The following is a 17412-nucleotide window of genomic DNA, read 5'->3' as shown; positions in this document are numbered from 1 at the left end:
AAAAACAAGAACAAGAACAACAACAACAACAAAAATTGGAGCTCAGGGTCCCAGGAGTGAGCACAGCAGTGCTTACAAACTCAGACTCCGGAGTCAGATAGCCAACACCAAAGTCCAGTTCTACCCCTCCTGGCAGGGTGAGCTTGGACAAAACCCCTGGGCTTCGGTCCCTTCATCTATAAAAATCTCACAGGCTTGGAGAACTAAGTCCTATAATAAAGCACTGAGCAGAGCCAAAGAACTTGGCAAACGCAGTAACATGCTCAATAAACCCTAGCTGCATTACTATTAACACTACACTATATATAATACCATGAGATGAACAGATCCGAGGAAGTTTGGCAATAGCCTCTTGATGACATAACACACAACAGCAAAATTTTTTTTATAGTTTACTTTATCTACAAACAACACTTACAGGACTCCAGGAAGCACTATGCTTACGTTCATATGTCTTGTTATGTACCACCATCCTTCAAAGGAATACGTAATCAAAATATATCTTTTTTTTTTTTTTTTTTTAATTGGGAAGAAACAGAGGCATGTGCATTAAATCCCTAATAGGCTCAGCTGGCCATGCCAAAATGCACCCAAGCTTTTCTCGAGAGGGCCCGCACCCACCCCTGGTAGAGAACAGATGAGCTGAAGGTCCAGTGCCTCAACAGACACTTCATGTTGCAAGTTCAGGGATGGGGAGCTCACACCCCACCACTACGCTACTGCTAGCCTACTCACAGGCATGCAGACCAGACCTCTCAGCATGATCGTGGGAGAGAGTTCAGGAACCTATGGGATTTTTTGAAACACCACGTAACCAGGTTAAGAAAAATTCCTATTCTTCTCAGTTTACTAAGAGTTTTATCAGAAATTGGGGTTGGGGCGCCTGGGCGGCTCAGTCAGTTAAGCGGCTGACTTTGGTTCAGGTCATGATCTCGTGGTGTGTGGGTTCGAGCCCCGCATCGGGCTCTGTGCTGACAGCTCAGAGCCTGGAGCCTGCTTCAGATTCTGTATCACCCTCTCTCTCTGCCCCTCCCCCACTCATGCTCTGTCTCTCTCTCAAAAATAAATAAGCATTAAAAAATATAAAAATATAAAAAAAGAAGAAACTGGTGTTAAATAATAATGAAAGCCTTTTTTACATCTAATGAAATAATCATATGGGTTTCTACCTTTTACCTGTACGGCAGCAAATTACATTAGTATATTTTCTAACGTTGAAACAATCTTGGTTTCCCGGGATAAGCTTAGTCATGATGTGTTACTCTACTCACTGTTATTATCCCATAGAGAGCACTGTGTCATCTATATTCATGAATACAATCAGCTCCGATTTGTTCTTATAGTAAATGGCTGGTTTTATTTTCAAGGTTATTTGGTCTTATACAATGAGGTGGAGAAATACATCTGCTTTTACCATTCTCTGATCAGAATCATAGATTTCTTGGAGATGTTAGAATTAAGGTATAAAACCCATCTGAGTTTGGTATTACCTCTGCGAACGCTTTTTATTTAAGGACCTAAGTCCCCGATCAGGTCATTCTTTTCCACACTTTCTTTCCATGGCTCTCCATCTCACTTGGTGTAAGTCTTCACAGGGGCCCATGTGCCCCCGTGGAGTCTGGCCTCCCGCAGCCTCTTGAACTCACATATCCCACCACTCTCTCCACCGCTCTCCACCAGCCTCCTTGCCATTCCTCAACCAGGCAGAGGAAGCCCACCTCAGACCATGTTTTGCTGCTCTCTCTGCCTGGAATATTCCTCCCCTGAGAGCTACGTGGGCTTCAGATCTCTCCTCAAATGCCACCATATCAGAGACGCCTCCCCCTACTACCCTCTAGAAAACAGGAATCCCGCTCTCCACCAAACTGCTCTCTTCTCCTCACCTGCTTTACTGTCACTATGCTACTTTTAATTACTACTTACTACATATAATATAGACATTGATATAACATACAATTATTAACAATGTTTGTTTCCTGTTAAATTCTCAAATTTGGGGATTTCCCACATTCCCAAAGCAGGACTCGAGCCCCATGAGCACAGGAACTTTATAGGTTTTTTTACTGCCATGTCCCAAGTGTCTAAAAAGTGTACCTGGTTCATGTTTAATAAGTTTGTTGGCAAGTAACAAATGCCATAATTTCCATCCAGCCTTCCTTAGATAAAAAAGCCACTCCCCTCTCTCAGGCAGGACTAGAGCCATCTGTTCCTGGGACAGCATGAAGGAAGGTGGCTGCCGAAGCGTGAGGACAGTTCTAAAGGCGGCAGGAGATACTTACTTCCACACTCTTCAGTGCCAACACATTTTCTTCATTCCTCTGGGCCATTTCCACTTTGGGAGCCACACCACAGATGCCACAGATCATGTCATTGTAGTCTCGGACAGTGAGGCACTCGAAAGCCCAATAGCCATTGCACAGCAGCTCCTGCAGCTGGCTCAGCTCCTCCAAGGTGAGGGTCTTTTCTGCAAGGAGAGCAAGAGTTCTGAGAAGTCACGGCAAAAGACCGTGAGGCCACTGGGCATGAACCAATGGCCAGCAAGAACAGCAACTCTGCAAGACTGCTTCTCCCCTAAGAACACCCCGGGGTCAAGCACCCTGGCCCTAAGGGCTCGGGTGGCAACCCCAAAGGGCAATTCCAATCAGAGATGTAACCACCTCGCACTAAGTACCTACTAGGCACTAAACACAGTGCAAACAACTTCAAATACGTTACTCATTTAACTCTCACATCTTTATGAAATAAAAGCTATTCTCATCCTCATTTTACAACTGGAGAAACTGAGGCACAGAGAATAACTTGCTCAAAAATACACTGCCACTAAGTAGCAGTGCCAAGACTCAAACACAAGCCTGTTTGACCCCAGAACCTCTGCAGTACTCTATCTGACCTCCTAGCAAGCAAGGTGCAAGGGAACGGAAACCTGCAGGGATAGGAAGGGAAAAGCAACAACAGAGAGAAGGAAAGCAAGGGGGAAAATAATTGCTAATAATAAGGAGGGTGGTCACCACCCTCAGGTCTCAACATGAGCCCTGGGAATGGTAGCAGACCTCCAGAAGCTATGTACTCAGAGTGAGTCTGATCAACATGCAGTGAGGCCTTGTCTACCCATATGATCAGAGGATGAACTTCTAAAGAGTCAGCTTAACCTCGTGCTGGGGGTCCCTGGCTGGATGGAAAGACTCATTCTTCCCAAAGTTAATTTGGCATTTGCAAAATTCAAAAGGAGGAGAGTTCCAGGGAAGTCAAGAATGTCTCCTTTCCGAACTATCAGATTCTTCTGCAAGATGATTCTTTCAACCGAAGCCCAGTGCTGAAAATTCCCAGGGAACTCAGAACTAGCATGGAAAAGGGAGAACGACAACCTGTACCTGTCTGCTCCTGCACTGACTTCAGAACAGTGCTGACGGACACTCTGGGGTCCTCCCCCAACTTGATCTGGTTTCGGATTGCAAACAGCAAGTCCAGGCTCACTAGTAGCTTGTTCCCCACATTAAAGAGACCTGCAGAGTTAAAAAGAAGCAACACAGAAACTCATGTTAAAACATCTACAACGGCAAAAAATTAGAAACAAACTAAATGTCCAGCAATAGCATAAGAGCTAAATTAATTATGGTACATTTCTCAAATAGAAAATTATGCATTAGAAGGAATAAGGTAAACCTAAATGCTCTGACATGGGAGCCATCCATAATACACAGTTAAATGAAAAAAGCACGCAATTAAATGTGTAGAGAATGTTTTCATAAAAACAGAAACCCCTCCCTGTGGCCCAGCTCAGTCTTCATTACCAGCGGGGCTGCCCTTCCTCTACTTCTCAACAGCCACACTGTGGGGGAAGGCCAGGAGTACCCTCTAGCCCAGGGATGTAACAAAAACTATAAAATCACCCCTAACAAAATCCGAAGATGAAAGACTCAGAAAAATTTAAATGCAATCAATTGAAGACAAATAAAAGAGGGTGATTTTATATTTGCACAAAACATAAAGCATAAATTTGCACAAAAGCAAGTTCTAGAATATGTGTTCTCATTACAGAAGGGTATAAAGGAGTGGGGAAGGCTTTTCCGAGCATGATACCAAAGGCTGAAACCATAAAGGAGAATACCAAATCTGGTTACATAAAAATTAAAACAAAAAGAAAAAAAACCAAAAAACCAAAAACACCTTTGTGTCCCAAAACAAAACAAAACCCAAATTAACCACAATTAAAAGACAACTGATAAACTGGGGAATAACTCTGTCAACAACAAAACATTCAAATGAAGGATGGAAACAAAAGAAATTCACAAAAGAGATTTAAGAAAAAACAACATACAATCCTCTTAAGAATCAAAGAAATGCAACAAATTAGGAAATGATACACCAGTTTTTACCTATCAAATTGGCAAAACTTTAAAAAATTATAATACCAATCTGCAAAAAGTTCCTAAAGCTGATAAGGAAATTTAGCAAGGTCACTGGGTAAAAACTCAATAGACAAAACCCAACGGTATTTCTACACTAACACTGAACAGTCAGAAATTGAAACCATGTCATTCAGAATTGAACAAAATGAAATACTTAACAAAATATGTGCAGGATCTACATGCTGAAAACTACGAAACACTGATGAAAGAAATAAAAGAAACCCTAATAAGACAGATTGACATGTTTATGGATTGGAAGACTCAATATTTTTAAGCGTGTTAAACTTTCAAATTGATCTATAGATTCAATGTAATGCCAATTAAAATTCCAGTAGGACTCTGCAGATACTGAGAAGCTGATTCTAAAATTTACATGGAAATGCAAAGGAGGGGCACCTGGGTGGCTCAGTCTGTTGAGTGTCCAACTCTTCATTTCGGCTCAGGTCATGATCTCATGGTAAGTGGGTTTGAGCCCAGAGCTCTGTGCTGACAGTGCGGAGCCTGCTTCGAATTCTCCCTCCCTCTGCCCCTCCCCAACTGGCACGCGCTCTCTCTCAAAATAAAAATTAAAAAAATAATTAAAAAAAAAAAGAAAAAAAAGGAAATGCAAAGGAACTAAAATAGCCAAAACAACTAGAAAGAACAAGGTTGGAGGACTCACACTAACTGATTTTAAGACCCACTATCCAGCTGTAGTAATCAAGACCAGTGTGGTAATGGCAAAGGGACAGACAACATAAAACAACGAAAGAGAACAGAGAACAGAAATAAACCCACACATATGATCAACTGTTTTTCAACAAAGAAGCAAAGGCAATTCAATGGAGAAAAGACTACCTTTCAACAAATGGTGGTACAACTGGATGTCCACAGGCAAAAAAAAAAAAAAAAAAAGGAAGAACTCAATCTGGGCCTCACACGTTATACTCACACCTTATATAAAAATTAACTCAAAATGAATTACAAACTTAAATGTAATCCATAAACTTATAAAAATTAGAAGAAAACACAGAAAAATATATATGGTCTTCACCGACGTAGAGAGACCATAGACTGCAAAAAGCGTAATCCCTAAAAGAAACAACTGATGAAGTAGTCTTTGTCATAATTAAGAACTTCTGCTCTGTGGATGATTTCTTTAAGAGAATGAAAAATCAAGCCAAAAACCATGAGAAAACACTTGTAAATCACTTATCTGACAAAGGACTTATGGGTCCAGAATTATAAAGAATTTAACAGTAAGAAAACAAACAATCTACTCCAACAGACCAAAGATGGAACAGATACTTCACCAAAGACGACATGTGGATGGCAAATAAACCCATGAAAAGATGCTCAACATCACTAGTCATTGAGGAGACACAAATTAAAACCACGAAGAAATACCACTACACATAGCCATCAGAACGGCTAGAAAAACACGAACAAAAAAACCCTCTCATTCCCTGTTGGACATAATGCAAAATGGTACAAACATTTAAGTAAACAGTTTGGCAATTCCTTTACAAAAATAAAGATACACTTAGCATATGGCCCAGCAGTCTGACTCCTCGGTATTCATCCAAAAGATGAAAATTTGTTTACACAAAAGCCCGTACATGAGTGTTCATAGCAGCTCTATTCAAAAGTGCCCAAAACTGGTAACACACAAATGTCCTTCAAAAAGTGAACAGATAAACTAACTGTGGTACTTCACACAATGCAAAACTACTCAACAAGAAGGAGGAACAAACTGCCGATACATGCAACAATGTGGATGACTTTCAAAGGCATGATGTTTAACAAAAGAAGCCAGACTCACTTAAGATACTGCATACATTGTGTATCAACTACACTGAAAAGAATTTTAATCTTTGAAACATATTTTTAAAAAATACTACATACTATGATTGGATTAAATGACATTCTAGAAAGATGGAGCTATAGGAATGAAGAAGAGATCAGATGGCTGCTAGAGGTCAGGGGTGATTACACACAGGAGGAATGTTTTAGGCCATGGAACTGTCCTATACACGGATTGTGGTGGCAGGTACACAACTCGGTGCACCTGTCAGAACTCATGTGACTGTACGACAATGAAGTAAATGTTATTGTTGATGTAAATTTAAAATTAAAGCTAAAATCAAAAATATATATAATCCTAGGTACTACTGACCCAGATAGACTGCAGGGAAATAGCACTCTCATTATCTACTCGCAAAAGCATAAAATAATACAAACTCAGCTGGGCAATTCAAGACATTGAGAGCGTGAATACAAAACAAGGCAGTGTAAGGCTCTGAAGAGGAGGAGAATAAATCACAAATACTCTAATCTTTGGCACTCAAGTGTATGTATGAAATTCAAATTCCAAATTCTTACAACGGTGGTACATGGTGAATGTTTCCACAAATGTCTGATGCTGATGAACATACAGGGAGAATGGGTGAACACGCAGCAATTCCGTTTTGAGCACTTGTCCAAAAGAAATAATTAAGGCTATACACAAAGAGTTAATTATAAAGAGAATTCTAAAATGGAGTCCCATACACTCTCTAAAAATGGTCATGTATTTCCCCACTTGCTGGCACAGGAAGATGCCCATGGTACACTGCCAAACTTAAAAAGAATATTCCGGGGCATGTGGGTGGCTCAGTCGGTTAAGCATCTAACTCTTTTTTAAAAAATTTGTTTTTTAATGTTTTTAATTATTTATTTTTGAGAGAGACAGAGACAGAATGCGAGTGGGTTAGGGGCAGAGAGAGGGAGACACAGAATCGGAAGCAGGCTCCAGGCTCTAAGCTGTCAGCACAGAGCCCGACGCGGGGCTCGAAGTCACGAGCCATGAGATCATGACCTGAACCGAAGTCAGACGCTCAACCGACTGAGCCACGCAGGCGCCCCAAGCATCTAACTCTTGATTTTGGTTCACGTCACAATCTCATGGTCATGAGATCAAGCCCCGTGTGAAGCTTGCTTGGGATTCTTTCACCCCCTCTGTTCCTCTCCCCCACTCAGGCTCACGCTTTCTCGCTCTCAAAATAAGTAAACATAAAAAAAATAAAAAGAATATCCCAAAACGATATCCAGCACGACCCCACTTTTGCTGAAAGAAAAACCATAAACCCATAAATCCCATATTCCCTTTTATTTTCTTCTTTGTACCTGTCAGCATTTTCTATTTTTTTCCCACAATGAAGATCTGTTATTTAAAAATTAACTTTGTCTAAAGATCCAAGATACAAGAGCCCTAATATAAGAGCCCAGAAGTAATCTTCTGGCACCAAGACATCCACGAGAAAAAATCCCCTCTTTCTCAGAAGCCACATCTGAGGGAAGGTGCAGTGCTCAAAGAACCAGAGGTCTGACCAACAGAGGCTGTTCCCAAGCCTGTTTTGGGGCCCTCTGAAGGAAGAAAGGCTGATACCACCTGCATAGATGTCCGTGAAGCTGTGCAGGGCCAGACAATGACACCCACCTGCATAGATGTCCGTGAAGCTGTGCAGGGCCAGACAATGAGGGTTCAGACACATCTTCACCTGGGCAGTCACCACCTGTAGCCGGCTGGCTGTCAGCAGCCAGCACTCCTGGGGCCCGGCCAGGGAGCTAGTACCAAAACATCACCGACAGAAAAACATAAAGGAAATCAACTTATGCAGTTCCAGGGCTCAGTGATCAACGGCAAAGTTCTCAAGATTTTAATGAAGTAGGCAAATGAAGATGCTGGAGCTCGTGTTCCAAGGTTTTCTAGGTGGGTGTCTGCTCTGGTGGCATGTGGTCTGTGGAATCACCCCTTAAGTTAATACTACTCTGGATTCATTACCTACTTTAACCAATGCCCCTGAACTCCCAAATCCAAGCACTGTGCCGGGCAGTCCAGATGTAAATGAAATCCTAACTTGGTGACGACAACTTTCAGGCATTTTCAATAGAAATAATGGATAATTACTAATCACTATGCTTTTACTTTAGGCAATTGAAAAAGCAAAGGAAACCTAAGAGAAGCAGATATAGCTTTACAGAAGTTTGGAAAAAGGGGCAAGATGGGCCAAGTAAGATATGGCAGCTAGGGACAGGGTAAATCTGAAAGGGGTGCTTACTTTTGTCCCCCTTTGAATAATGGGCTGCTACAGAGTAGGCACTGCGTGGACGGAGACTCATAATAATTCGACCAAGAGGTCTGCTCGATGGTGACCGTCTCTTCACTCACGTTGGACAGAATGAGTCGAGAGCTGTTGAGTTCGTGAATCAAGGCGAAGACCTCAGCCAGCTCAGACTCGTTCTCAGGAATCTGCAGGACTTTGCGCAGCAGCTGCAGAGTGGACTGGCGCTGGACCTCCCTCTGGGCCAGGCTCAGGGGCTCTGTGGCACTCAGCACATCTGGGAGCGGTGAGCTGACCTCCTGGGAGAGGAGCAGATTGAATGATCAGCAAACAGCCAGGGCACCGCCAGCCTTGGTCTAAAATGCTGAGAGGCTGCAAGCGGCAGAGGGATGGGCCCATCTGTGGCTGAGGGTAGGAAACCTAGTTTCCAAACCACCTCAGTTAGTAACTTGCTGCGTGACTCGAGGCAGGTGTTCTCTCTCTGGCACAAAGTTCTCTACCAGTAAAAGGAGAGGATTATACACATCACTCAGAAATGGTTTCAGAGGTAAGCTCCCATTCACCAGGTTTGGAGAATAACAGACCCGGGTCTCAATCCTGGATATGCCACTTAATAGCCATACATTTGTGACCCAAAGCAATCTACTGAATCTTTCTGAGCCTCAATTTTCTTATCTATGAAATGAAGGATGAAGTACCAGTAATCTCCTAGAGTTATCCTGCAGAGTAAACAAAATATTGCAAGTAAAGCACTTAGCATAGTACCTGGTAGACAATGAAAGCTCTACAAATGGTAGTTTTGATATGTCACCAAATATCTGTACTACTTAAGGTATTTGTCTTTAACACTTTTATCTTCTGGGTACAAGGGAACTATTTCATATATCAATCAAAGGCTTTTAGGACTAAGGTCCTGAAATGCTCATTAAAAAATGGAGGTTCCTCCGAGATCCCTTGTATAAATGCAACAGGAATCACTCCCTCCCTCATGTTTCCAGAGTCCATTCTTTTACTGCAGAATTCATGTCTCACACCTGGTGAGACCGTTCCCCTATTTTCGGTGAGTATAAGGTTCCTGTTTATTTGCTGATTCCCAAAACCAGCATGAGAGCACACTAAAGATTCTAATTCCTATTTGCTGGACATATAATATGTTGCTTTGCAGAAGTTAATTGCCTAATAACACGAAGGAACTTTCTATGAACTCTGCACACCTATAGCTCTCATCTCATTTATCTGTAGTTTGGCTACTTACCTTTCTCCCCCACGAGACTGTGTGTTCCTCAAGGGAAGGGACCATGTTCTATTTATCTTTGTATCTCCAAAGGCCTGACCTACAGTAGGCATTCAATGCATGCTTGCTGGAAGAAAAAGAACAACTGCAGAGAGCTGACTGACACTAGAATGAGTTGCCCTGGGAGACAGTGTATTCCCAGCCCTGTCTATGTTGAACTATGGGCTGGAAGAGTAGCTGGCAGGGATACTATCCTTCTACTCTGAGCCACAGTGAAAGACAGGAATGAAGACCATTCCAGCCCAGAGTTGCTGCAGTCTTAATTACAGCCACCAATGACAAACTGCGCAGGAAGCATATGGCCACCAGGGGGCTCCAGAGAGCATTACACACTAAGGTCCTTGGGTCTCAGACTAGTGTTTTAGTTTACAGAAAAACAGTAATTACATTTTATTTCTCTAAAACTTAGGAAGTTGAAAGGTGACAGAATGTCAGAAGGATACTGGAGGTAAGCAGCTATCAACCAAAGACAAAAGAATATAAAATTCCAAGAGTAGGATTTGAAATCAATTGGCTAGAAGTCCTTGAACAATTCCTGTCTGACATTGAAAGTTAGGTCACCTCATCATCCTCGATCCAGGGAACCAACATCCATTTCCACACTGCAAACCACACCAATTGCTACAATCAAATAGGAGAAGGGAATGTTCAGAGCATCTACTTATACAGGACTCAATTCCATTCCATGATCATGATCAATACATTGAGTATGCACACTCTAAGGTCAGAAGGCATGGGGGAACAGATACACCTGTCCTAAAAGAGATTACGGTGTCACAGGGAGCTAAGACAGAGTCAAGGCAGAATATGGTCAACACTAAGTGAAGACCTCCTCTTTCTTCCCATTAAAGGCATAGAAGATCCAGGAAGCTCATTGCCAGCAGAGAGCAGCCAATGGAACAGAATGTGATGGAAGCTACGGACCCATTTTACATGCTATTTCAGGGATTTACAGATTATTTGAAGCTCAATTCTGAGTCTTCTCTGGGGTTCACGGCCCTGAAAATAAAATGTCCAGATACAATCTACCTGGCCCGCTTTTGTCACTAGAGAAACTAAAACTCCGAAGAGGGATGGCATCCAGCTGAGGGTCCTCCCAGCTGTCTCTCTCTTCCCAGTCCCCATGTGTTTTCCACTAAGCCATCAGTGCCCACATACTTTAGTTCTATTTCCCTTTCTCACAAGGATAACCTCAGAACACCACCTCAAGTATGGAAACAAACCTGGGGCCAGGGGGTGAGATTTATCTGCCAGGAGCTCCCCTGCCCTGCCCGCCATATCCATAGAAAACTTAGCTTGAAATGGTTCTCACCACCTGGGTAGTCCTGTCCATTCCCAAACCCCATATGCCTCCTTCCTGACACAACCTTCTAGCCCTCACAATGAATGAAGGACATTCAATGTGACCTCATCGCCTAAAAAACAAATTGTCTGGTCTAATGTTAAACATCTTCCACAATATGGCCACAATATGCCTTTCAAGCAGCTTATTTTGCATACTCCTCCATATATATATATATATATATATATATATATATATACATATATATATATATATATATATACACACACACCTTTCTTTTCTAGGTGATTAGAGCACCAGACTCCCTAGCGCTTCGCTTGTACCCATGCTTATCCTGGAGTATGGCATGCCTTCCTCTTCCATCCAAATCATTTCCACCCTGCAAAGTCCAGCTTAGATCTGGAGTGGCCAGACTCCACCTTGGATCCTGACCTGTTCTGTACGCCATCCTCTTTCCTCCCAAGGCAGATCAGGGAGATCTATCTTCTTACCTTCAACCCAGTCATTCCATCTGCTGCCTGAGGTACTGTAACGTTCTGTACACTTAAAGAAATTCACACGTGGAGGGGCGCCTGGATGGCTCAGTTGGTTAAGCGCCCGACTCTTGATTTCAACTCAGGTCATAATCTCACAGTTTGTGGGATCGAGCGTCATGCTGGGCTCTGCACTGACAGTGTGGACCCTGCTTGGGATTCTCTCTCCCTTTCCCCGACTAGAACATGCATGTACACACTCTCAAACATTAAAAAAAAAAAAAAAAAAATTCATGTGTAAAGTCTGAGGACCTCTAAAAATACCCATTTTTTTCCTGGTTCTAATAAATAAAAAATGAGCCCTAATGGGGCAAATGGAATGTGTTTTATACTCCAAACAGTTTGGTCCAACTTCAGAGATTTGCCAAAACTGCTAGAAGTGAAGCTTTGTATTCAGCCAAAAGCTCTATAAGGAACCTGAGAGGCAGTGATCTAATCTACAAAGTCTTAGGACTGGCATTCTCTGTTTACCAAAATACTATTTACCAGTGCTCCACCAGGTCTCAGAACTAAAAGAATGTAACCCTTCCGTCCCTCTCTTCAAAATCCTATTTAAAGAAAAAACTTTTTTAAGTTTATTTAGTTTTTAGAGACAGGAGAGGGAGAGAGGGAGAGAGGCAGAAAGAGAGGCGCGGAAGAATCCCAAGCAGGCTCCGTGCAACCAGCAGGGGTCGAACTCATAAACTGTGAGATCATGACCTGACCTGAAATCAAGAGGGGATGCTTAACCAACTGAGCCACGAGGCACCCCTTAAGAATCCTCTGTAAAGCCTGTATTCCCATTCTCTTTGGTGAATGAACTCTTGATCCACTGGGCTAGAACGTTTTCCAATTCTCTCAACTTAATAATGAGGACAAGGAAGCCCAAAGAGAACGTCCAGAATTTAAAACTGGTTCCAGTTCTGGTGTTCTAATTATGATCATGTACCAAGAAATCATTTTATTTCTACTAAAACAGGTCCACTAACAAAGCCCAACACAAGGCTAGGGGATGTGTTTAGGGGAGGAACTCACAAGAGCCTTGGTGGTTTTCTCAGTCCGGTCTTTAGCAAGGTTAAAACCACAGCTGGGACAAATCCGCGGTTTATGTCGGTTGGTGTAGACGTAGTTACAAGAGGGATTCTTGCATTTTCCCCGACCTCTTGAAGTAGCGAGGCCCAAATCCTAAAAAAGTAAAACCAGTATTCAATTCCACAAAAGTTACACCTGGGCAGAGTCAAAAACCAGGATGACCAGCTATCAGTAAATCAGAGAAGAAAGTGACAATGGCAAAACCAGATTCAGACTAACTTCCAAAGAGCCTTGATGCAAGATCCTTACTCTGCGGTTACCTCCTTTCAATCTTAATACAGCCTGTATAATTTTGGCAAGTCCCTCCCCATCTGTGAAACAAGTGAGCTGACTCTTTAGTGTCAGAAATTCAAATGCCATGGAACACCTGCGTGGCTCAGTCAGCTAAGCGTCTGACTCCCGGTTTCAGTTCAGGTCATGATCTCATGGTTTGTGAGTTCAAGCCCCGGAACCAGCTCTGTGCTGTCAGTGCCAAGCCTGCTTGGGGCTGATTTCTCTCTCTCTCCCTCTCTTTCTCTTTCTCTCTCCCCCCCCCCCCCCCCCCAACACACACAATTTCACACATGCTCCTATATGTTCACTCACTCTCTCAAAAAAATAAATATTTGTAAAAAATGTTAGAAATTCAAATGCCCTCAGGGTCCAGGCTACTGGCAGAGAGAAGCAGGCCTATTCTAGCAGAAGGCTGAAGACTGTGGTGAACAAGCATCCACACCCTTCCTGAAGACAATCAGGACCTCTGGACTACCTAAGCTCAAATCTCTGGCATCTAGGCTCCTGTGACATGCTGCTATCTAATCAAAAAAGAGAAGGTCCTGGGAAGCTCCCCCAGATAGTAACCCTAGTGGCCTTCTGTAGTTAAAGGGATAGGGAGGTGACGGTATAGATGGCATGGAGAAGGTAGTAATTAGTCTCTGAGAAAAGAAACCTGAGCAGATATTCAGGATAAAGGAGATATTCTCCTTAAGGATCAGGCCAGTCTATGCACTAGTCCACCATACTGTCCTGTCTTGTTACTACAGAATCCCTAGCAGAGGGTCTGGCCAGAGCAGGCTTTCAGTAAATATTTTCTGAATGAAGGAATGAATGGTTCTGTACCTGCCTGCCTTTATCAGGTAAGAGTTTTTAAAAATCCAGCTGCTCTCTCAATATCTGTGTATCTTACTCAATTCAGGCAGAGAACCTGCCAAAAGTTACCTGGCTAATCGGTATCTAAGGATCAATAAAATTAGAGAATGCTAGAAGCAAAAAAAGAGCCCCAACGTGGTATCTAAACTGATGCAGCATTTTACAGACGGTGAAAACTGAGGACCAGAGAAGCAAAGATGCCTGCTTGCCCCAAGTCATGTGCATGCTGGCAGCAGAGCCAGAACCACTTTGGGACTAAGTCCTTTGAGTGCGTATTCCACTGCTCCATGTGGCTTCCCCTGTAAAAGGATGACCCCAGAGTCCCACTCTGTTTGTTTACTGGGATGTTTATTGGGATGTTAATATATGCTGTGTTAAAAATAAAAGGTGATGAGGTGCCTGGGTCGCTCAGACGGTTAGGTGTCCAACTCCGGCTCAGGTCATGATCTCGCAGTCCGTGAGTTCGAGCCCCTGCAGTGCTGTGCTGACAGCTCAGAGCCTGGAGCCTGCTTGGGATTCTCTATCCCTCCCTCTCTCTGCCCTTCCCCCACTCCTGCTTTGTCTCTCTCAAAAACAAACAAACATTAAAAGATATATAAGGGGCGCCTGGGTGGCTCAGTCGGTTAAGCGGCCGACTTCGGCTTGGGTCATGGTCTCATGGTCCGTGAATTTGAGCCCTGCGTCGGGCTCTGTGCTGACAGCTCAGAGCCTGGAGCCTGTTTCGGATTCTGTGTCTCCCTCTCTCTGACCCTCCCCCGTTATGCTTTGTCTCTCTGTCTCAAAAATAAATAAACGTTAAAAAAAAATTTTTTTTTAAAAAAGATATATAAAATAAGTAAATAAGGATAAAAATAAAAGGTGGGTGGGGAGGGAAAAGGTTTGTGGCAAACGCGAGGCTAAACAAAGATGCTTTACCAAAGCACTTCTCAAATCCTTTAAGAGGCCAGTACTGACTGTGACTCTATTTTAAGGGGGAAAAATAGACCTTTCTCACACTTACCAGTGGATAACAGACTTTTGAGGCTAAAAGGTCCAAAGACTGTTGAATGCTACAGCTGGACTGGATTCTCATGTCCAATTACTCCAAGAAACATCCAGGTCTCAACTGGCCTACACGCTATAGATCTCGCCTGCAAAACACCTAGCTAATTCACCCAGCAGCTACCATCTGGATCAGTGAAGGGATCTTCAGAACCAATGATCTATCTCTGACCCTACTCTCACTCCTAACTACCACTCCCCACCTCCCTCAGACTTCTACTCGCCCTCCACCTAAAACCAAAACCCATGTCCTTGTCAACCCATCACCTGGCCACACTTACCAGCGTTACAGTGCAGCTGTACTTGTATGGAGGAAACAGATCAGGCTTGACTTCTACAACTTTTACTTGTGACGTCCGACTGCCCGGGCCATTTGTTAGCTGTGGATCAGAACCAGTGATTTAGTGCTTTTCTATAAAACCTCACACTCCTGAGGGCCTGTGTCCTGAAAGAGCTTGAGGAAATAGTTTCCCAGGGAATTTGTAGAGCCACACTCCATGTGAGCTCTAGGATGCTAGTCAGCAGTCACCAGCCCGCCAAAAGTTTAAATGTCATTTTCAAGCCCAGGGTTGCCACATTCTTCTGTGCAGCTTCTAACACTGCATACCAGAAACACTGTGAATCAGATTTACAACTGCTACCAAGTGGGAAAAACTTATAATAGTCATATACCACACAAATATGTGGTTGAGTAATGTTGGCATAGAAAGAACTCGAAAAGATTGTTCACTAAAATGTCACAGGTTGAGAGGAAGATCGTGACTTTTTCCCCTTTCACCACTATCTATGAACTTTTCAAATGTTCTATACTATTAAAGAAAAAAAAGATGAAGACAGCATTAGTAATTATTCTGTAATACTGAATTTAAGTTGATATTCAGAACATATAATTTGATGTAACTTAACTGGCCTAAGACTAGCAAAAGGACTTGCAACTTTTAACAAATACCCAATGTTACCAGTCAAAAGGAAACTATTTACAGAGAAGACCGGGAGTTTACCCAAGTAAAGGGACTCTAAAGGCTGGAAATCTACAAAGCAGAAAAGCAGACTAGATCCTTCTAGATCTAAATCACACATGCATCCAGTGCTGACACCACATCTGGGTGACAGATCAGCCTTCAAAGTAAAAGCCAGTTGATACTCTATTTGGGGCAAATTTGGAACAAAGGGAGTTGCCTGGCAGAGCACCCTGCAAGGGAGAAGGCAGCCCGAGTTTCCCATTCCATTTTGGTCTAACAGGGTTTTTGATCTACAGGCCACAAAATCCACTGACAGGTCATGAAATTAATTTAATGAGTTGAAACCATTTCCATTTGCAAAATGGAAAATACCAAAATAACCACATATAGTAAGGGCATAGCTTCCTTATTCTTTTTATGTATACAGGTATGGATGTTTACTGGGCTGTGATGTAAAAATGTGTTATTGAGGGTCATGGCCCAAAAAAAGAGGTCTAGTAAAAAAATGCTCATTTAGGGAATTTTGATAGTAACTATTCTGGTCACATATGGATAAAAAACCAAAAAAAAACCTCTATCATTAATATGAATGGACTGTACTGGCTACAAACTGGAACGTGAAGAGCCATGATTTTTGGTTTTAAAAAATTATATTAAAAAAATGCCCACAAACCTAGGAAAAGCCTCAGAGGCTGAATGGGCACAGAATGCCATCAGCAGTTAGTTCTGGGTGGCAGGATTACAAGAGACTGACTTTCTTTCTGCCTTACTGAATTCTCTGTATTTTCTACAACAACCGCGCGTTCATTTTTTCAAGAGGCTAAAGAAACAAGACAACTAAATGCAGTATCTAATCCTACAATGAACCCTGTACTGGAGTGCAAAAACGCTATAAAGAACATAACTGGGTAAAATTGTCGAAACTGGAATACAAATGACAGACTGAAGTATTGTATCAATGTTTCAGTAACAGAATATCCTTATTCTTAGAAAATGCACACTGAAATATTAAGAAGCAAAAGGCCATGTAACTTTCCCTTAAATTACATGTACTTTAGAAACATACATGAGCACAAATGATGAAACAAAATGGGTGATACCTTACCAATAAGCAACTATGAGTGAAAAGTACACGGGTACTTTCTTTGTACTGTCTTCACTCTTGCAATTATTTTCCTAAATTTTAAATTGTTTCTAAATTAAGGGACGCCTGGGTGGCTCAGTGGGTTAAGTATCCAACTTCAACTCAGGTCATGATCTCACAGTTCATGAGTTAGAGCCTTACATCGGACTCCTTGCTGAGGGTGCAGAGCCTGCTTGGGATTCTCTCTCTCCCCCTCTCTCTCTGTCCTTCTCTTTGTATCCCTTCTGCACACTCTCTCACAAAATAAATAAACTTAAAAAAATTATTTCCAAGTCAAAAGTTTAAACGTGCATTCGTTTTATAATAAGAAAAAAAGTAAGTAAAAATAAGTAACTCATTCATGCTCAACTTCATTCCAGAGGTCACTTTCCAATGTAATAGGCTTCTGCCTATGGCTCTGAGACACTAAATAGAAGCCCTGTTCTCGGAGCAGCAGGCCTGCCCC

General features: G+C 42.4%; 1 protein-coding gene across 6 annotated transcripts in view; it reads right to left on the bottom strand.

Annotated features, from left to right (window-relative positions):
* Positions 1-17412, bottom strand: part of HMGXB3 (HMG-box containing 3) — a 47249-nt gene that overhangs the window by 7386 nt on the left and 22451 nt on the right. For all 6 annotated transcript variants that reach the window (XM_019464401.2, XM_019464402.2, XM_019464403.2 and 3 more), the window contains 6 exons: positions 15143-15241; positions 12636-12785; positions 8489-8790; positions 7867-7994; positions 3372-3503; positions 2280-2464 (listed from right to left, as the gene is read on the bottom strand). In XM_019464401.2, the coding sequence (XP_019319946.1) occupies positions 2280-2464; positions 3372-3503; positions 7867-7994; positions 8489-8790; positions 12636-12785; positions 15143-15241 (996 nt within the window). The remainder of the gene's footprint in view (positions 1-2279; positions 2465-3371; positions 3504-7866; positions 7995-8488; positions 8791-12635; positions 12786-15142; positions 15242-17412) is intronic.

This window comes from Panthera pardus, unplaced genomic scaffold (assembly GCF_024362965.1).
Source record: "Panthera pardus isolate Hobbes unplaced genomic scaffold, ASM2436296v1 HiC_scaffold_2, whole genome shotgun sequence".
Classification (NCBI taxonomy): Eukaryota; Metazoa; Chordata; class Mammalia; order Carnivora; family Felidae; genus Panthera; species Panthera pardus.
Note: the sequence above shows the minus strand (reverse complement) of the source record. Positions and strands in the feature narration are given on the sequence as shown.